Source organism: Hypomesus nipponensis, chromosome 24 (genome assembly GCF_054491055.1).
Source record: "Hypomesus nipponensis isolate SF chromosome 24, ASM5449105v1, whole genome shotgun sequence".
NCBI classification, from domain to species: Eukaryota; Metazoa; Chordata; class Actinopteri; order Osmeriformes; family Osmeridae; genus Hypomesus; species Hypomesus nipponensis.
The window spans coordinates 6,498,796-6,520,526 of NC_140384.1; the positions used below are offsets into that span (position 1 = coordinate 6,498,796).

General features: G+C 44.4%; 2 protein-coding genes across 5 annotated transcripts; one reads left to right on the forward strand and one right to left on the reverse strand.

Moving 5' to 3' along the window:
* Positions 1-472: 472 nt before the first annotated feature.
* ptgesl (prostaglandin E synthase 2-like) lies at positions 473-2,807 on the reverse strand. 2 transcript variants are annotated; one of them, XM_084690628.1, is made up of 7 exons: positions 2,477-2,807; positions 2,190-2,378; positions 1,808-1,863; positions 1,564-1,716; positions 1,202-1,402; positions 953-1,070; positions 473-860 (listed from the first exon to the last, which is right to left on the reverse strand). In XM_084690628.1, the coding sequence occupies exons 1-7, from the start codon at positions 2,765-2,767 to the stop codon at positions 732-734; spliced, it is 1,137 nt and encodes a 378-aa protein (XP_084546754.1). In that variant the 5' UTR covers positions 2,768-2,807; the 3' UTR covers positions 473-731. The 2 variants fall into 2 exon arrangements, with proteins under 2 accessions (XP_084546754.1, XP_084546753.1); XM_084690627.1 differs by having other exon boundaries at positions 2,190-2,390.
* LOC146232890 (ral guanine nucleotide dissociation stimulator-like) lies at positions 2,659-21,678 on the forward strand. Of its 3 annotated transcripts, XM_084690622.1 has the most exons (20): positions 9,550-9,595; positions 9,681-9,831; positions 9,914-10,088; positions 13,983-14,287; positions 14,411-14,485; positions 14,617-14,810; positions 14,948-15,072; positions 15,188-15,403; positions 15,542-15,645; positions 15,767-15,851; positions 16,665-16,742; positions 17,008-17,094; positions 17,208-17,240; positions 17,358-17,479; positions 17,609-17,704; positions 17,835-18,030; positions 18,354-18,428; positions 18,714-18,962; positions 19,134-19,248; positions 19,338-21,678. In XM_084690622.1, the coding sequence occupies exons 2-20, from the start codon at positions 9,767-9,769 to the stop codon at positions 19,511-19,513; spliced, it is 2,571 nt and encodes an 856-aa protein (XP_084546748.1). In that variant the 5' UTR covers positions 9,550-9,595; positions 9,681-9,766; the 3' UTR covers positions 19,514-21,678. The 3 variants fall into 3 exon arrangements, with proteins under 3 accessions (XP_084546750.1, XP_084546749.1, XP_084546748.1); XM_084690624.1 differs by lacking the exons at positions 9,550-9,595; positions 9,681-9,831; positions 9,914-10,088 and adding an exon at positions 2,659-3,600; XM_084690623.1 differs by lacking the exons at positions 9,550-9,595; positions 9,681-9,831; positions 9,914-10,088 and adding an exon at positions 8,136-8,372.
* The last annotated feature ends 53 nt before the right edge of the window (positions 21,679-21,731 follow it).

Sequence of the window (21,731 nt, forward strand, 5' to 3'; positions counted from 1 at the left end):
CAGATGCAGATGTTAGAGCTAGTTCACCCAATACACATTTGCAAGATGTTTTCCTATTATGGAAGTAGATTTTTCTAGAACGCTTTACCCATATGTTTTACTACATTGCTGTAAGGTAAAAAGGGAACATTGTACAGGAATGGTTTGATTGTACTATTAAGAAATGAACAGAAAAGACACAGGTCATCAACATGGCAAGTTAGGAGTCTCATGTAAAACATCCTACAGATTCATAGGACTGAGAAACATCAAATTGAACCTTTTTCTAATCATTAAATGTATGAAGCTATATATGGGTATTAATATAGCATACTTTATTACAACCTAAAATACTTAGATTGTATGTTTTTATAATTATTTTAATTAATAATAGTTTGCTCAACAATACTTTCACAGTGGTTCATGGCTGCTAATGCACACATGGATTTCACTGGCAACCACAGCTTGGCAGTAACACAGACGAGAAGCTAAATTGTTACATTTGCTACATGTTTATTAAAGTGAACTATTGAAAGCATAAGTAAATTTATATGGGAACTAAATATATTTCCTGTGCCTAGTCAAATTGCAGCAGTCGAAGCTCCTATAAGGAAAAGTATTCCCCATTCCTGATACAACCTCTCCAAAATACAATCTTGTGATATCCTGCTGATTCAGTCTCGAGGCCTGGAAGCGATCTTCTGTTAGAATGTATGCACCATAGACAATGTTTTAAGGGGGGGGGTGGGGGTTCAAATCTTCCCCTCATGGTTTTGTGTGGCCTTTTCCATGCGCTTGTACCAGAACTTCACCTTGGTGTTCTCCATCATGTCATCAAAGGCTTGTAGACCCTCCATCACTCTGAGGACCCCAAACACTGCCTACAGAGGGGTCAAAACCGCGAAACAGTGAGTAGTAGTTACTAAGAAACATCTATAAGACGAGTGGGCAAATGTTGACAAATTGACATTACCAGGTCGGACAGATTGGGTTGGTTGCCACCCATAAATTTCCTCTTCTTCCCGATAGCTGCTACCCAATCATTGACTGCCTTGTACAAGTCCTGTCTCACGTCATCCTGCAGGTTGTGCCTGGATAAAAAGTTCAAGATGATGTCGTAGGCAACAACACACATTTCCAAAGCAAGTTGCTGGATCATTACGAATGTCTGGATGTAGATGTGCCAAAATGTGTTTATGACACAGGAGGCTCTCTCACCCACCTTCGTTTCAGCATTTTGGAGATGACAAACATGGCTGCCGCTCCAACGTACTTTGCAAAGAATCCCTCAAAACTGCTAAACTTGCCCTCTCGCACAATGTAGTCAAAAGAAGCCAAGGCCTCTCCAGTAGTTCGGTACACGTTGGGGGAAATCAGGTGCACAAGCCAATCATCTGCCCATCGACGCCATTTGATTTCCTCTCTGTAATAGATTTAGTGGCGCAGAAAGACAAACTGATGCAGACTTTTTCACACACACAAAACAAACAATTGCTATCCATATTGTATTCTATTTAGCAGAGAGGGGTTGTCTTTGTTGAGCTTGACCAGGCAGATATCTGCCAGCTAACGTTATGGACTGACTTCCTGGAATCTTTCTCTGGATACAGCATCGAGGCCTCAGCTTCGGTCACCATCACCCAGTACTTGTTGTTGTACTCTGTCACTTCCTTCCCCCGCTCGTTGGTGGACTTCATCTCTGGGTAACAGGTGAGAATTTCTGGTATGGTTTTCCCCCTGTAGAGAAGGTTCAGAGTGTTTCTAGTCATCTCATCCCCAAAAACCAAACACCCAAGAAAGAATATACGTCTGTGACATAGCTACTTACTTGCTAATCAAGTATGTCTTAAGACCGCTGATGATTACTGATGAATCATTCAGTTGCTGTAGGATATGAAAGCAAGAGTGAGAAACCACATTGTTTTCCAATGAGTCCAAGACCAAATATCAGTTTCGTTCAAATGAACTTTATGCTATAGCATATACATTGCTGTCTAAATCAGCATTTTCAATTTCAAACAGACCTCAAATTTCCTCGTAGGCCCCACATGTGAGTGCATAGTATAAACATTTTAAACCTTAAGGCATATTTCACCTGCATACTTGTGTAAAATATGGCTTTGTTTGCATTACACTACTAGAATGAATCGTTTGGTCTCTGCCGAGCATATCCCCTTCATGCTGATTTGACACCTGACTCATGTCCTTACCACTTCACCATTAACCATCAAGATAGGCACTTTTCTGTATGTTGACCACTTGATTTCCTTTCTCATGACTGGATTGACCTCCACGATGTCGTATGGCAGGCCATGGAAATCCAAAAATGCCCGAACTTTGCTGCAGAACGGACAGGTCTTGTACTGGTACAGGGTCAATTTAATCTCCCTTCCAGAAGCCTGAGAAGAGACCTGTTAATGGAATGCTAATGACACCGACAGCACTACAGCAAGCTGCATACAACCTATAGTATAACTTCATTATAAGATCATACTACCTTGGGTTCCTCTTCAGCCAGGTGTCGTTGGACAGAGAACTTTATGGTCTGGTATAAACCAATCCCCCCTCCCAGCAGAAACGCACATCCGAGTATTCTGCTACCACCACGCAGGGGTGGTGCAAAGAGCAATTTGGATCGAAATCCTGCACCACCCGTTCCATAAGCGCGGCTCGACCCATGTAGCGAAGCCCTCGGCACCAGGGAAAATACTTTGCTAGGGCGGCATGATTGAGATTCTAGTATTTGCCAGCCGACCTTACTAAGCGTTCGTGCACAGGCAGCTGCCATCTTGCTTTTACATAAACTCCCACAATGCAGCTGAAGGACTTGTTCAAGAACATCGTTTGCTTCATCTACGCTCAGTAGGTTACGCTGTCCGGGATGTATTCAAGAACACCAACTGGAGGAGGAGTAGCATCATGCTACGTTAAGCACAAATTAGAAACTCTGCCTTCGGGTTAGGTTGATTCTTCAAACAGATAATGATATGGGTGGATGACAGAAGAGAACATGTTTTTTAACAATTACGTATGAGAATGATATATTGTTATCCAGCGGTGTGGTACCCATTTCCTTGTTGCTATGTAGCTACTGACAACAGCTGCATCACCCGATTGCAGCTGTGTCGTTCCGTATCCCGTACGAAACGTTAGCGAGATGTGCTATCAAGTCAACATCCAAGCGAGATGATACTGTCTATGACCCGCAGTTGGCCATTTTTCCCATATTTGATTAACTGGACGTTTGGATATACGTATTGAAAATGTCAGACAATTCTCTGAAGTGAGTCGTGCTGGTGCAGCTTGCATGATTGGTTGGAGGACTGCACGACAACGTTATTGAAGACGATGACACCTGGCAATTTGGCACAAAAAAAAAAAAACACAAAAAAAAATCGCTGTTTGCATGTAGCCTGTTTGCCTTTATTCTGCATTCAATGTCAAGATTTCTCGCTGGGTTAAAACATTTACTTCTACAGTAGGATAAAATTGAAAAATATCTTTGTATCATTTTCTATAAAAACGGTTGGGAGAAGAGGACAACGGAATCTATTCTGAACTTAGGGACCCATTTTGCACGAAGGTCATGACTCTGAAAGGATGATAATGTTGGAAAAACAGGTAAGGACCTTTCCCCTTACATTTATGAAGAAGAGTAGGCCTAATTGAGCCAATAGGATTGCACCAAGCTGGCTCGGGTACCAAATACATGCTAGAATTGACGGTCAGCTGGACACATTAGCCTCATGATGGAGTTACAGTGAATCTCACTAAAAACACTTTTAACTGAGTTTTATGGATCCATGTACTTTTAAAATAATATCCTGCATTTTCTAGAGTTGCCCTATGTCTGGGGGGTTACTCAGACAGAGCACCATTGCTTGAGTACCTCTCTGTTTCTCTCTGCTCTCTCTCGCTCTCTCGCATTTTCTCTCATTCTCTCTCTCTCGCATTTTCTCTAATTTGGTCTCCCCGGTCTGCTGTTTTTAACTCAGTAAGGCTGTACTGACAACCATTAACAATAGCCACTGGGATATTCTTGGCTAGGAAGTCTAGCTCTCTAGGAAATATCCTTTTTGAAATAGCTCTTTGGCCTTCAGAGGCAGAGGGAAGGCGACCTTTATTGTTTAGGTCTCAAATGATTTTTTTGTGTGGCAAAGAAAGTCCCAAGAAAAAAAAAAACCTTAGCTACCCCATTTAAATAAAATATTATATGTATAATTCATATTTAAATCATGGAATACATTTGCAACCATGGTAGCATGGTTTTTGACTTTGGCAGGAAATGGAAAGTAAGATTGGCTTTTGCAAGATGCTACTCTGTGCATCACTCTTGGAATAAGGTGTTCCTTCCTACAAACACTAATGTCTACCTTGTGGACTGTTGAGCACCAAAACATTGATTTATCTACGAAATCAGTCAAATTAAGTTATCTTCCAATTAGGCCTACATGTCTCTTGGGAAAGTGAGTATTCTATCACCACACACATTATCAGTTTCCTACGCAGCTTTTATGAGGCATATCATTTGCAATTTCCCAACCGAAAGAAATTTGAAAGCGCTCAACTTCATGTCTGCACGGGTTTATGACTCTCTTCCACAGGTGGAATGTGACAGGAACCTGAGATTTGAACTCAAATCTTGAGCTGCAAAGATTTGAGTCTGACACTTTGTGTCTGTGTTCTGTTGCACCGACAGCTAAACCAGTACGACGTATAGGGGACCTAAAACATTGGACATCTTTAATTTGACGTGTGGGAGTACACCACCCTGTCCTGTCTTTGTTATGTGTGTACATGAAGTGGACTGTAGCTTACAGTGAGGTTTCCTGTCCTGACGGTAAGGCAGAACTCTCATGTCGCTATAAATTCAACCCCAGGAGCGAACAGCTTTGCCTTACAGTTTCCATGACAACTGGCCGTCTACAGTATTCAAGTGTGGGACAGCTTCTGCATGTGAAAACAGTTCTCAGTGCTCAAACCCTTGTCGCTGTCATGATAGCACGGTATTCATTATTTTCACACCAATCACTTTGAACTGGGTTGCCTAAATGACTCATCTTCATTATAGCTTTACAATCTAAAATTGAATGCTGGGGTTTTTTTTAATCAATGTGCATTTACCATGTTCCCCAAACATTTACTATAAATGTAAGATGTCAATATCTTCAAGCCTATTTAGGATATTATGCCATATTAAACCTTGTATTTTCCAGAGCCACTCATCACATTGAACAAATAGCTTAATTAATTTGCCAAACATTATGTCAGTTTTAAATTGTAAATGAGATGCATAGAGTTTTCTTTGAGGTCAAATACAACTTAGGCTAATCATGTAAGAACCACTTTAACTGTTTTGGGGTAAAAGCTGCATGACCTACATATCATGTAGTTCATTTCAGCTCTGCCGTCTGTTTGATGGCTTGAAGCCTCAGGCAGAGTCTAGAGAGGATGGCTTCAAGTTGGAAAAATGTGTGGACCATGGTCCTATTTCACCTCTGATCAGTACTCTATAAGTCCACCCTTCCTCCTCCCTTCTATAGGAGCTTAAAAGCAACTCAAACTGTGAAGATGCATAGGGATACTTATGTTAGGTCAAGAATGTTTGGGCTGCATTTGTTGCATTCAGCAACTCAAGTAGGTCCGTCTCTCCTGGTGTCATTGTGTCGCTACCGGCAACACTGTCAGAGGACGGAGTCGGAGAGGAATTGGCTTGCTTTGTACCTTTCATTTCAAGGTTCTGTTTTGTTCTGCTTTCAGCAGGAGGTTACGTAAGTTGTGGTCAATTAGCGTAACATTTCATTGCTACAGTAAGTCAGATGTAGGATGTTGCAACTGTATTCTGAGAGTGTATACCTTCATATGCAGATGAAATGAGAGAGAGAGAGGTAGAGAGAAAGAAAAAAAGAAAGAGAGAGAAAGGAGAGGGCAGCTGCTCAGAGTACAGACATTCCCTTGTGAGAGACACTCTGATGCTGAAAAGAGAGAGAGAGAGAGAGAGAGAGAGAGAGAGAGTAGAAGAAGCCAGTGAGGGGAGGGGGGTCCCTCTTTCAGAAAAATATTCTTCCCCTTCTTCAGTGGGAGGTATAGAGGCAGTCCAAGCCCTTGTGCTGTTAGCAGTGCGGAGTTCCTGTTTTTGTATTTGATGCGAGTGCGAACAAGCGATCTGTTGTTGCGGGAACCACGGTCCTCAGTGCTCAGTGTCTGTGATCAGCAGCATGGAGCCTAAGTCTCTGTTCAGCCTGCACAAAGCCCTGGCCCAGCCTGTCAAGATGTGCATGTTTGATTTTCCTGTCACAATATTGGAAGACCTGGTAAGCAAGCGCACACTGTTCAATAGAGATTTATTTGGAGCGTTTGCTTCTCTGCTGGCCTGTCTGCGCGCCGACATGGGAATTCTGCCTACGTACATTCGTTAGTATTTCTGCAGTGCATTGCTGACCAATGTGTGTGAGGAATGACGGATGAGGTAGGCAGATGACTGTGGATGTGTGTTTTGTAGAGAATATTGTATGAGTGTGCATAGATCATTTTAATTGTGCATGTACAATATTGTATGTTCATAGAAGTATATGAATCAAGGAGGGACATAGGGACGTGTCGGTAAAAGAATGAAGTTGGAACATATTGGTTGGTATTTGAGTTAAATTGTTTGTTTTGCTATTCTCTAGCCACTGTGGTTGTTCAGCTGTTGTGTGTCACTCACTGTAGTGCTAGCACTGACATGTGTGGTTGTTCAGCTGTTGTGTCAGTCTGGAAACACCTGAACAGAGTTAGGCAACCATCTCCCCATGGAGAATACACCAAATGTTTTCTGTTCATACATGTTGAGTCATGCCCACTGTACTGCTGATTTGTAAAGAAGATTGTCTTTGCTAATGGAGAAAAAAGTCGAGGAGTCTGTCTCTTTTCTGCATGTCTATCAACTTTTTCAGTTGTTGTGGAAGTGTGGTTGGTGGCATTCTCTTGTTATCTTCATGTGACAAGTGTATCTCTTGATTTCCTCGTGTCAGCTGTTTTTCTTTGACTGCAAATTCCAGCTCCCACTCTCCTTCTATTTACTCTGAGTTATTGGTGGCTCTTCTCAATAGTCACTGACCACACTGGTGCCTAATCATTTCCTGTTATCTGTTGAACAGCGTAATTGCCTTGTAGATTTCTTGCACTGGAGACATATCCAATTAGGATGTTTTCCTGCTTGTGGTCTTGAGTCCAAACCCTATCACAAAGACCATGCATTTCCCTGCTGGTAGATAGACTGTCTCCACTGGCCATTGTGAAGCTGCCTCAAGATGATTGCTTTTCAAACGGAGCACAGTTGGATGCAGTTGGTAAAGAGTTGGAGAGAAAGAGAGAGAGAGAGAGAGAGAGAGAGAGAGAGAGAGAGAGAGAGAGAGAGAGAGAGAAAATGTTTCTTTCTAAATGCCAAGGCCTTTGAGCTCAGACTGCCTCAGAATGGCTCTGCAGCTTCAAATAATGGAAAGCAATAAATCCAGTGTCTTTTTCCAGCCGGCTTTCTCTGTCAGGTAGTCCTGAGGGTTGTGGCTTGGGGGAGTTATGTCACCGTGTGTGACTCGGGGGAGGGGGGGGGGGTTCCCAAGTCCCCATTTGTTTGGGGGAGTTTTCTTTATCTGATGTGACCCAGTGGATGTTTTGTTTAACTTGACTTCGTGTTCACATAAAATCTCATAAAACATGATGTCTTTGTCAGGGGTTCAATCCAACTGTGAGAAACATATGAAAAAGACTATAGGCCTGTGGAAAACTGGCCAGATTCGCAAGGAAATTGCGTAATCCAGATTAGCCAAAGCCTATACTTTAACATTTTTCATACAATACATTTATCATTTGACTCCATGTATTGTCCTCCACCATTTTAGTTTTTAATCGACACAAAATAATTTGGAACTTCCCAGGGTATTTCAGGGAGATACATTTATCCATACCTCATTTTCATTTTCAGTTCAGCAGTCATAAAGCGACTATTCCTTGTTGTGGTTGTTCAACATTTGTTCTGAAAGACACAGGTGAGCTTTTTGGAATTACAGTTTTTTTTTGCAGAAGTTAATGTTTTATTATTCTGTTCTCTTCGTGTTGACACAGCTGTTAAAGTCAATACTCTTTGGAGTGGGCCTGAGGTGGTCACCCAATCTGGGGCCGAGGTGAGGAGGCTGGAGGAAGGGGGAAAGCAAGCCTTGAACCCTGAACCCTGTTTGTCTCTCATGGTTCTGGTCTGATCGGAAGCATATTCAGCCCTGGTCCTAGTTGTGAAGGAAGCAGTGATGTGGTTGGCTCCTTGGACGTGTGGACTGTGGAGTGGAGGCCGCCGTAGGACCGGGTCTGTCTACCAGGCTGTGTTGAGTAACGTCAAACACACAGCGGCAGATAGACAGGTAGGAATCTATTTTTCCGACGTGTGGTGGGGTTATGGTTAGGCAACGTCTTGTCCTCAATATATTGTCTCTTATCTTGCAATGACTTCCTATTTGGTGACATACTTTTCGCACAATGTAAAGTGGAGCATGTACATGTAACCTTCGGTGATTTTAAACATAGTCACGAGTGTCAGTGTTTGTTTCCATATGTGTCTTGTCTGTTTTGTGTGTGCCTGAGGGCATGTAAGTAACGTGCGTGAGTGTGCGTTTGTGTGCACGGGCGCAGGTGTGTGAGCATCAGAGTTGAGCTCACCCTCCACAGGGAGCAGTAAACTATGTTGGGGTATCTGCCGGTGCCAAAGCGGAACAAACTCAGTTATTTATCGATCCTTGCAAGAGGCTGACAAATGGAAGCTGTGCCGTGGTTAAGTCACTTGAGGATGAGATGTAGCAGCTTCAGTTGAGTGATTGCACTGCAGCTAACTGCTTGCAACCTGTAGGCTGACAACAGAACTTAGCCATCTTCTATCTCTTTGCCCCACTCACATTTTTCTTGTGTGTGTCTCTCTCTCTCTCTCTCTCTCTCTCTCTCTCTCTCTCTCTCTCTCTCTCTCTCTCTCTCTCTCTCTCTCTGTCTCTCTGTCTCTCACCCTCTCTCTCTCTCTCTCTCTCTCTCTCTCTCTCTCTCTCTGTCTCTCACCCTCTCTTTCTCTGTCTCGCATTCTCTCTAATTTGGTCTCTCTCGCTGTTTCCCTTTTTCAAACAGCTGCAATTCAGAAATGTTTTAATGATGAAGCATTGCGGATTGTTAATCTCTATCTCGAGCAAATGGTGGGAATAGGCAGAACATGTAATAAAAGGGTGTTATACTGTAAACACTGATTAGCTTTGTAAAAATATTCATCATAAATATTCAAGATTTGTTGCTGATACTCTTGTAAACTCATTTTGACCAATAGGGGGGAGTGCCGGACGGGTTTTTGGTCGTGTCTCAATCAACAGCATAGAATAGAATACAAAAAAATGGCAAGTATGCTACCTTGTAATTGTACCGTGTCGTGTAAATCACTTTAAAACAGCAAACCCTTATCTCATTCCATTAAATTAAAGGATAGTTGTCTATTTGTTTCCTTCACCTCAAGTTTTGGAGTTGAAGTTGACTAGGTAGGCAACATACCACTTTATTATAGTAGTATATAATTTAGTTTTCTAGTGGACATCTAAGACTCGTAAACACATAGGTTTGTGGATGGCCTCTGCATATTTGACTGAATAGTAGTAGTAGTAGTGTTACTATTGTTGTACAACAACATGCTTTCTTTTAAGAGAGTAGATGTCGACGCAAGGGATCGGCTGCCGATATTTTCGTAAGAAGGAAGGAGGAGCGTTGAGGAACTTTCCGCGTCTGAGTCATGAACAGCCTCCGTGCGTATACAGTACGGCGCTTCAAATTCTCCGTTCTGTGTTGCATTCTCCCGTAAGTGTAGGTCGAGAACAGAGGATGACTGCATAGCGTTGTGGTTATTGTCGTAACCAGTGTCAATGGTTTATGTTATGAGGATGCAGTACGAAGCACAAAACGTCAAATCGGGATACCTCGAGGAGATGTTTGATGCCGGGACATGGAGGGTGCGCAATATCTGGGATGGGGTAAAACTGGAGGTTACTGAGGACGAGAGCCCGGTGGTTCTTCACAGCTTTACACATTTGGACCCAGACCTACCTTTGTTTGAGGTAAGACGGAACAAAATAGCTTATTTGTCGGTCAGTAAGTGGAGTCATCTGGCTTGTCCCATTACATTAGTCTGTATAAAACCACAATGTGGAAAAAACATTATGTATTTGTTAACATTAAAATTGTTATGTTAAAAAAAAACTTTTAATATATCTGTCCTGGGGCCACCTTTGTGATATATTTGGAGAAAAAGATAAGTAAAGCACACATTTAACTGGAATAAGCCAGAATTGTATTCATCCTGTGCCATCTTCATTGAGCTGTTGAATTTACACACACAGACACATAGGGTATGAGTAATCAAATTTGCCGGCTTTATATAAGGCCTCTTTTTCAGGTATCATATGGACAGAAGCCATACGGGTCCCTCTTGAAGGTCTGTCTCTTGGCATGGTGCTTAGTTACAGCAGTTGTTGGGGTGTGTTTTGTAGTTGATCACAGGAGTCTCCTCACCCAGACTGTGAGATCAGACATTAAAGGCATGTCTTTGAGGACAGTATGTTTCCTTCATGCCTGTCACTAGCTTGGACAGGGCATATCTGTCTCTTCTACCCATAACCCCCTCTCTCCCCTAATCTAATCCTCTCCAGTAACACAATTACCTAATGCTTAATCCACCCCGTTTACAGGGCTAAGCAAAAGGCTTGGTTTACAGTCATAGGCTTTCATTTCCTTCTGTTGGGGTTCTCAGTGTATACAGTACAGAACATTGGCCGATTCTGTGGTTCAGTTGTGTGTAATTATAGAGCACTTCAGCCAGTGGTTATTGTTAAACCCTAAGAGGGCCCCTATGAACTCAGATCCTGGATTCACAAGGCTCTAATAGGCTGGTTGCTGCTTGGATATTCTGAAAGGTCACTGCTACACAAGAATCGACAAGTAAATTGACTAGTGGATGATGTCATTGTTCCTTAGGCATGTGTCCTGTTGCCATGCACATCCTTGCATAACAGCCCATCCAAGTTCAAGCTAATTAACCTGGTTAATCATGCTTATGTGTGTATTTCTTTATTATATATGTTTGCATTAGTTTAATTGTTATATCTGTTTTACAAATTATGATTTTGCGCTGAAGGACTCCATTGTGCTGTTTGATGATATCCTAAAAACAGGATCCCCGGAAGTTCGACTTGAGACCTGAAATAAGAAACTGAAGCTGGTTTTGTATATGCAGAGACACAGAGAAGCTTTTGTTATCGCATATCACTCGAACCGAGAGGGAGAAGGAAGGAAAGGAAGAGAAGTGGGGAGAGCCACTCAGGTTTAGGGAGTTTCGAATGAGAGAAACAGACATCGGTTGGAATGTTTAGGCCGGGAGCCTGGAAAATTACTTTATTCAAAGTTTGCCAAATTACTGGTTGTCTCCTTTTAGGCTAAAGTAGTGGTGCAGTAGAGGACTGGACTAGATCTAGCCTACATTCACCATAACTTTGAACTCTGTCCGAATAAATGTCCTCTCCAATGTAGACCATAGTGCCCTAAACAGTAGAGGCTGATATCATTGTCAACACTCATTGTATGAGAGAGGAAGCCGGTGGCCTTTGCTAGAGGGTCATAATGGACTGAACTATTGTTCTTTTGAGTATTTGTTTACTCTTTTTTTAGTTCAGGTTTCTCTCAGGTTTTCCATGGGACAGTCCCTCAGCAACTGTGCCATAAACATGATGATGATCTTCATCAAAACATCTATTATCTAGCCAGAGTGTACTGGATGCAGCCCACTGTATTTTTGGCTTTTCATGTGACCCCTGCCACATATTGACTTCTGTATAGAAATGACCCTTTCTGTTGTTCAATTGACTGCAAGATGGACTTATCTATTTACACAGTTTAGAGTCCAAAGATCAACCACTCGTTTGTCTGTGTGGCCATGAGAGCTTCTGAATTCTCTCTCTCTCTTCCCCATTCCTCCCTATGCAGACAAGGCTACGTGCCATTGATCTACAGTATCACAGTAGGCATTTTTATAAATGTCGACATTCAAGCATAGTCCTTGTCGACATGCTTTTTCTCTCCACAGAAGTTAAATTCTGGCACAGTCTCGCATTAGTCAATTCATAACACCCATGCAATGTTACAGAAGGTTCCACTGCTTACACAAATATGTCAGATATTCTATGGCTTCTAAACAAACCTTACTGTCACAAGATTTTACTTTTTTAGTACGCAATTTTTCTTTTTTTTTTTCAAACCCATGTTTCCCCTTTTGCATGAGGAATTTCCATTTGAGGTCTACTTTCACTTTTGAATGGGTTTTCCTTAAACAAGAGCGTCTTCTACTCAGAGTAGGCTATTGTTCCTCTCAGTGGAGACTTCCAGCGTGTCCCAACATAAGGTGAAAGGTGCCGTCTGAATCAAATAAGGTGGACTGTAACCCAGCTTGCTCCGTTATTTTTAGACAGACATATTACCGAGGTAGGCAGGATGCCATGTGGCGCCTGAGCGACCCTTGTTTGGTATCTCGTTTCATCTGTTTATGTGTACAAATAGCTGAGGACTAAGCTGTGAGTCAGGCAGCAGGGGGACCTGTGACTCGCCAGAGTGGCATGGGGGGGAAGACGTTTGCATGGATGACAGTTTCCTGGAGCCGTCCGGCCCTGTTCCTGCGGTTATGTGGGAGTTCCCTCTCGTTTCCATGGTAACACGGTCCCCCCCCCCCCCCCCCCCCCTCGGAGACTTCCCTGACATTTCCATTTCCATAGTGAAGATGTGTATAGACCCTGTGTTGCCCTGCCAAACCCCAGAGGCCACGACCAGTCAACCACTGTTTACATGAGAATGTATACCCACAAATGGACATGTTCATCAAAACTGGTTCTAGACGGAGAGAGGGAGAGAGGGAGAGAGGGAGAGAGGGATAGAGAGAGAGAGAGAGAGAGAGAGAGAGAGAGAGAGGGGAGGGGTGGCTTGGGGTCTGCGGATTGTCCAAGTCCATCTATTGGAGGAGAGCTGTGTTTTGTGTTTGGTTTAATGATAGCAACAAGAGGGCCTGTGTGACTCCACTGATAAGACCTGCCGTGACTGTCTAGTCCCAAGGTCTCAGTGTGTTTGAAGACTTTCAGACAGTCACACACCAGTGTTACACAAGAGCGCAAACAACAGCTCTTGGATATCTGGTTTAAAAAGATGTGGTTCCTGCAGAAGTGCAATGAACAGCATATCTATTTCAGTTGCATTTTGACTCAGCACTGCTGCCATGGAAACTTAATCATAACACTGTTGCATTGCGATGGAAGGTCAGGGAGCTGTGTATGAGTAAGGGCTGAAAGAAGGGGTGAGACCTGAGGAGTAGAGTAACAAGAAATACCCAAAGTAAACGTCTGACTTACGTCCCTGGTGTGCAAGACCACATACTAGTACCTTTTCAATGCGTTTTAAATTTGATGGAAACCACGCTCACCTCTATCTAGGTCAAAGGCAGGGGTTAATCACTAAAAGGTTACATTCTGAGAAACCAGAGAGTTCAGACTGTGGTAAATGTATAAAAGCAGTATTGTCTGCAACTCAGTGTTTTTCTCCATGTTGGTGGACAAACAAATAGTGACAACAGTGAAATGTTGGTACAGAGCCCTCTTTCATTCGACAAGCAGCTTGTGTTAATTCCTTGTTGTTTTTTTGTTTTTTTTAAGCACAAGCTTACAACTGTGTCGTGGTGCCGGGTATCTAGCAACCACTGTTTGCCGACAACCACATTGTGATTTATTCATCGACACACGCACAGACACACACACAGTGTTTGTAATACGTGCGAGTCATAAAATAGAGATATCGGACGAGAGTCCGCGGGCTCTGAAAGATGAGAAACGTCGCCGCAGCTCCCTCCCTCACCGTGCCTTTGCGTCACCGATGACCGCCACGCGTCTTCTTCACCTCTCCCTCGCCTCTGTCCTCAGAGCTCGACGCAGGAGATCGGCGAGGAGGCCGAGGAGGGAGCCGTCTTCACCATCACCCTGAGGAAAGTGCAGCTGCACCAGTCGGCCAGCAAGGGGCAGCGGTGGCTGGGCGTGGAGACGGACTCCGCCCTCAGCCTGTACGAGACCTGCAAGGTGCGCACCATCAAGGCGGGCACCCTGGAGCGGCTGGTGGAGTACATGGTGTCTGCGTTCCGCGGCAAGGACTCCACCTACGTCACCATCTTCCTCTGCACTTACCGCTCCTTCGCCTCCACCAAGCAGGTGCTGGATCTCCTGCTCAACAGGTAGAGTGAAGAGCACCAAGCACACACTTGCACACCTCCACCTGCCCACGGTAGAACCACACAGCTTAGCCCCTTTAGCTCCCTGGTGTTTTTGCTGAGAAACCTGTGGGTTTCGTGTCCTAGGTATGCCAGGCTGCAGAACAAGTCCACAGCTGATGGAAGCAGACTCTCGCAGGAGGACTGCACAGAGCGGAGGAAGTAAGACTCTTCTATAAGCACGATCAGGGAACTGAGTTGTGTTGTGGGACTGCAGCATTCCCGGAGGGAAGACATTCGAGGTGTTTCCGACGCCGTCCCAGTGCATCTTACAATCTGCCTCTCTCCTGCAGCACCGTCTCCTCCATCTTGGGGGCGTGGCTGGACCAGTACTCTGAGGACTTCTGGACCCCTCCGGAGTACGGATGTTTACACCAGCTGCTCTCCTACCTTCGCCTGCACTTCCCCGGCTCTGACCTGGAGCGGCGCGCTCGCAACCTGCTGGCCCACTTCCACCACCGGCAGCAGTGTGAGCCGGACCTTGACGGTGAGAGAACCGTCTCTGAATCGACTGGGCCTCAGAAGTATTCATGTTTTGGTGTGGGTGTGTGTGTGTGTGTGTGGACGACTGAAGAGGTAGCGTGAGGAGAGAGATATGCTGATAGGCCTCTGTTGTTATTTCAGTGGAGCATATCGGCTGCCCCTTCGCCACACAGGAAGAGAGCGGCTTCGAAGACGAGCTTCCTGGCCTGAACTTCCTGTCGTTCGACCCCATCATGGTCGCGGAGCAGTTTACACTCATGGACGCGGTGAGACCTCTCTCCCCCATTAAGTCTGACTCTGTCAGTAGTCGAACACTCGTGAGAGGTCATTTTTCTCTAAGGTTGAACGCTCAGTGACTTAATCCCATGCCTGGCCCTGTAGGACCTGTTCAAGAAGGTGGTCCCCTATCACTGTCTGGGGGGGATCTGGTCCCAAAGGGACAAGAAGGGGAAGGAGCACCTGGCCCCCACCATCAGAGCTACTGTGGCCCAGTTCAACTGTGTAACCAACTGTGTCATCAGCACCTGTCTGAGCAACCCTACGTTGAAGCCCACCCAGAGAGCCAGGCTGGTGGAGCGCTGGATCGAAGTGGCCCGGGTAAGTCTGCTCTCTGTGGGCCTCCTCTCTCTGACCTTCTCCATACACGGTTACAGCATCTCGTCTATTTTTTTTTTTTGTAAGACCATGGCATTGCGACTGTTGGTCATTGTCAACATTTTGTGCTTTGCTGTTCAGGAATGTCGCATCCTGAAGAACTTCTCGTCTCTGCGAGCCATTCTCTCTGCCCTGCAGTGTAACTCCCTCCACCGCCTCAAGAGGACCTGGGACGAGGTGTCCAGGTGAGCAAGGGCTCTGGGGACCAGGGCGTTGGCTGGAGATGTGTCCATAAGCTGGGAAGTAGAACAGTAAAAGCTTTTAGGTTGATGGCTGTCTCACTTCTTGACATTATTCTGCCCATAGGGAGAATTTCCGCACGTTCAGAGAGTTGTCCGAGATCTTCTCAGATGACAACAACTACTCTCTGAGCAGAGAGCTCTTAGTCAAGGTGAGTTAAGGGTTTTATGGAGGTGCAGTTCTCTAATAGCAGGCTCTTTACAGACAAAGGTCAACAGGAAATTTGTCTGGATGACCCAATATAACTGCATATCTCTGGATTTCCACAGCAAATGTAAAACAAAACAAATGACTTTTCTAAATCCATGTTTAAATGGGCTTCTGTTCTGTTCCTTAGGCATGTATTGATGTGCATGTTACACTTAAACCCACAAATTACCCTTGAATTGATATGGCATTAAAAACAATGGGTACTTTGGTGGAGGTGTGGGGCTTTTATTCCTGGCCTATGAATATATATGTATAACAACGCGTCCCTGGGGTGCTGAATGACAAAGTTAAGCACTTAAGGCCCAGTTGTGGGAGGAACCAGGTCAAAGCCCAAGGGAATCCCTGCTGATGTCAGAGACTGTTGGCAGGTACAGATAACCCCACCCTGGAGATGTGCGTGGCTGGATGCGATATCACCACTTACAGCACACCCTCCCCTCGCTGTAGTATCTGTAGGGGCCAGGCACAGCTACGTAGATGTGTCAGCTCAGCTTACTCAGGGTGAAGAATCTCTCTCATGATGCGTCATTCCTAAAATGACTAAGGTTACAAAAATACTGTGGTAACTCACAGAGTTTAATTCCTCTCACAAAGCAGTTTAACTAACTATGTCAAACTACTTACAAAGTATGTGTTTATTAAAAAAAAGAAAGTATTATTAGCGGGCACAATTTCAATATCCTGGTTCTTGCTGTTTATTAGTATAATTATAATTAATTTTCAACAAGCTGAAACTCTTCCCCTTTTTCGGCAGGAGGGAACTTCCAAATTTGCCACTTTGGAAATCAACCCCAAACGAGCTCAGAGGAAACACCAACAGCAGAGAGATCTGGTGAGTCTAACCCTGGTGAGTCCACCCTGGTGAGTCCACCGAGGGAGGAATTCATCGTTTTCACATGGAATGTGACCCAATGTAAATACCCTCAAAAATACCATGAGCGCTCAAGCGCTGAGTTCATAGACGTGTGGAATTCATGGCTCTATCTGGTGGCGGATCTGTGTTCGTAATGGTCATGTCGCCCTCTTGTGGTGAGGGTTGGGAGGGGCATTGCTTGTTTAGTGTGAGTATTTGTCCTCTAATCACTTGTCTGTGACAGGGGGTGATGCAGGGGACCATTCCTTACCTGGGAACCTTTTTGACCGACCTAGTTATGATGGACACAGCCATGAAGGACTACACAGAGGTAAGAACCCATTACCGGTCTCTACTGCTTGCTATTGGGAGTAAATGATAGCTTGAAACGTGAGCAACCTGCACAGAATTGAATGAAATTCTTTGTTTTGTCATCGTTTCCAGGGTGGACTCATCAACTTTGAGAAGCGGAGAAAGGTACGAGAGCGAGACGGTCTTGCGACTTGTTTACTAAACGAGCTGCCAGGTGCAGTCCCCTTGAAGTGGCTGAGACCACGGCTGACACTGAAGGCTCGTTTCTGTTTCTGTGTGCAGGAGTTTGAGGTGATCGCCCAGATCAAGCTGCTGCAGCTGGCATCCAACAACTACAGCTTCACCCAGGACAGCCACTTCAGAGAGTGGTTCTCAGGGGTGGAGAGACTCAGTGAAGCGGAGAGGTGAGGGGGAAGGTGCCATCTTGAATGTTGACATGGGTTACTTTTTTTTTACCTCAAATTGTGAATATGACCTTCTGTGGGGGAAAAACACGGAAGCAGATTTTCATATTTGTATCGATGCCCCCTCAGCTACACACTGTCTTGTGAGATCGAGCCACTGTCAGAGTATGCCAGCAACACTCTCAGAGCCAAGAAAAACGGGGGGATCATGAAACGCTGGAGCGAGTAAGTCCCACAGCCCTCGCCCTCGACCCAAACCACTCCTACATGGACCCGAGGATGGTCGACTAGCTCCAAACAGAGTCCTTGCACCCCTCACCTTTTCCATCTTCGCCTCTTCCTTCCTCCTCTCCAGTCGCCAACTGACCGAAGCAAGCTCCAGCAGTGCAGGAAGCTCCCATTCCAAGTCCTTCGACCAGACCCACTTCAGGCTGTACCAGGGAGGGGGAGGGGACAGCGGTGACGCACTTAGCATTGGCTCCAGTGGCTCCGATCTGGAGGACGTTAACCCCGGTTTCCTGTCCGACTCACCAGAGGGCCACGAGAGGAAGGTGAGAAGGGAACGGGAAATCACAACTCCCCCACACAGTCACTTTCAGTTCTCTGCCGTTGCCATGGTTGCAGTTTCTGTCCAGGTTCCTTATTAGTTCTTTTATTTTTTACTTTAATTTTCATCAGTAATCACTGATTGGATTTTGTTGACAGTGGTTGAGATTATGAGGCACAGTGAGGATTCACTGTTTGCCATTGTTCGACTCAAGTTATAATCACTGATATTGTATCCAAAATTAACACTTTTTCAATTGGCCTTGTGGGATAAGCCTTGTGGTTTATGTTTCTCATGGTTGACTGTGGCTCTAATTCCCTTCTGTAGACATCAACACCCTCAGTAAAACATTCTGTCTCCGCTTTGGGGAAAGAGGGCCAGACTCCTGATCCAAGCGCTACGGTACATGAACTCTTCCAGCTGGCTTAGCAGCTCTGCTCAGAACTAGATTTCTCCTCCACTGTACCCCTCTCTTTCACCGTCACTCTCTGTCTTCAACTTCACCTTCATTCATGTTCCTTCATTCACCTTCATTCTTGTTAAAAATAAGACATCAGCGTTTGTCCATAACCGTACTAACGATACGTAGTTCATCCATGCTCCCATACTCTTACCGTGTAGCAACAAAGTAGCACGACACGCCAAGTCTGTTGTCGGTGGATGACGGCTCTCTCTGTCTCTCCGTAGTTCTGGGAGTCCACCTCCCTGTCGTCCCTGGACACCTCGGGGATGGGCTCGGGCTCCAGCAGCGCCTCGTCCACCTCCGTCTCCTCCTCCACCCCCGTCCCTTCCGCCCGCTCCCACAAGCGCTCCGTCTCGGCCGTGTCCAACTACTCCAACCTCTCCCTGCCCCTCTACAACCAGCAGGTGGACGACTGCTGCATCATCCGCGTCAGCCTGGACGTGGAGAACGGCAACATGTACAAGAGCATCCTGGTGAGAGCCTGGGGGGGGAGAAACTCCCTCAACGACACCTGATGAGGAAGTAGTTGTGAGCGGTGTGATGTCTTCATGCACAAATGACATGATTTTTCTCGGTCGGTCGAGGTAATGCATCAATAATTAGCTGCAAACGTTACGAATTTAACCTTGGTTCTCGTGGCGCAGGTGACCAGTCAAGACAAGACCCCAGCCGTCATCAGGAAAGCCATGGTCAAACACAATGTGGAGCGAGAGAAAACGGAAGACTATGAGCTGATGCAGAAAATTTCAGACGATAAAGGTAGGGTTGAAGGTCGATGATCAATTTCTTATCACTGCCTGCCTACTTAACGATAACTAAATATACATTTGTAAATGTTTTTCTTTCAGAGCTGCGGATACCAGACAATGCCAATGTCTTCTATGCCATGAACTCAACTGCCAACTATGACTTTGTTTTAAAAAAGCGAGGCTCATCAAAGACAGGCAGGGCCAAAAGTGTTGCCAGCTCCACACTGCCCCGCATGAAACAGAAGGGTCTGAAAATCGCCAAAGGGATCTTCTGAGGACACCTCTACCCTTAGAAGAAAAATTAAAAAATAAAAAACTTCCAAGTCTGCTGGATGAAGGCCCTTTCTGTCCGAGGTGAATGTTCCTCAGAGCTACAATCAGTTACAAAAGAACCCAGTGGAACTAAAGGACCAACGGTTAAACACTACAGAACCTTTCCGGAAAAGCAACAGGATGCTGTCCTGCTTCAGTCTGAGGGAAGGAACGCTTTAGAGTCCTTCATCTCACCTGGCGGCCGGAGATAATGATGTCAACAGTGTTGTTTACCTGTGCAGGATATTAGGACCCGTGCTGCCCAAATTCTGTCTGTGCACGGAATGCACTATACAGCAGCACACAGCCTTTAGAACAATGAAAGACTGGGAGGATGTGACTATTATGGATTTTGTGGAGGTGTGAAGAGCATTAACTGTTTACTTGCAGACGTTGCCGTACTCACTGTACATGGGATGACGTCTGTGCCATTTCTGTCATTGAAAAAAGGCGGGAAATGTAGATCCAAGTGTTTTTTTTATTGATTCACAAACACTACAAGGACGACTTCAGTTATCTTTTGAAAATATTTCACCCGACGTGGGACAGAATGTGTCAAAAAGAATAAGACTGATGTATGTTACAACAAAGTATGAGAGAAACTTTAGGCTAAGAAAGTGATATTGTGTCAAATATTTAAGGACCCCATTTTAACAGTACAATACTATTTGGCAAATGCGTTCTTTGGTTCTGCAGCTCTCTACTTTGCTATGGTGCTGATAATTGTTTTTTTTTTTGTTTTTTTTTCTCCAATCACTATTCTCTTTCCCTTACATTGGTGACGGCAGGCATTACTCTCGGACTGTCCAATGACTGCATTCGATTTGGTTTGACTTAAATATCCACTTATGCAGGGGCTCCTATGATGGCGTATCCTTCATTGCCTACATGAAACAAACCATATAGTACTCGCCAGTACTTTCAGTGGGATCTTGGTCGTCTGTTACTGCCTGATGAATGCCCTCGTGGATGTTTAAACACCTGCCACATGCATGCAAGAGGAAGTCTAATGTAAGGACACCCGAACATTATCCTAGATCAGCTTATTGGTGCCAATCATGTATGAGCTTGCAGTTAAAGGTATGCCAGTGCACAGTCTATATTATGGTTATCAATATTTCACTTAATTTGCACTGTGGTACATCCCGATAGTTTTGTTGGGTGCATGCGCTTCCTAATATCCTTCATAGATTGGTTTGATCAACGTTTGCCAATAGAACAGAAGAGGTTGAATCTGGTGATCTCTCTGGTTAAAGAAGTACTGGAGAGATGTACATGTATAAGTTTTAGGATGGAAGGCATATGATTGGCTCTCTCTTCATCACTGTGATTTGCTCTCCCCCCTTGCTATTGAACACTGTGATTGGATATTTCCACTGTGCTAATCACACTGATTAGCTGCTTTTATACTAAACACTGTGACTACTCACTAGTCTCTTGTTGTTAATGCTTAATATGAAACTATACTCTTAATCTGTGAGCTGAGATTAGTCAAATGGCCCAAGAAGATGTACCAAAATTATGGACATTTAGAGTAGAGGGGCTGATAATTAATTTCATATCAAAATGCAATGAACTATTAAACTGTAGAACCCTTAAATGTATTAAACCAATTTACATTAGGGTACATGCATTGTGGTTACACAAGACAAACTATACCATCCCCATGAAGATGACTGGAAGCAACATTGGATAGGAAAAAACTATGATCGATGTTCAAGCATACTCGTTTTGTGTCACGGAAAGATGTTAATTGTCCTGTTTGTGACATATGGCCTGCCCTAAAGTTTTAATCATTATATTAACTATAAACTGGAAACTGTCTTTCTTTGCTTCAGCTGATCTGAGCGTTCCTTCTGTGCAGATCAGTACTGACTGCAGTGTCTGCTGCCATTGTTGTTTTCACAAAGGCTTGAGACCTTCATAACTGATTGCATTGACTTGTTTAAGGTTTTCTAATCTTAATGATCTAAGAACACATTAATTGTCCTATATTATTGTTTTTGTTGTATTATTTATTGATTTGTACATAGATATTTTGTTATGCTTTGTACAGTATTTCCTTTTTTGAGTTAGAGATTAATATATACTCATGTATACAAATAAACACTAAGTTTCGGAAATTAAATATTCCTGCTTCAGTTCATAATCTGTCAAGGGAGATGAGACGTTGCTTTAGAA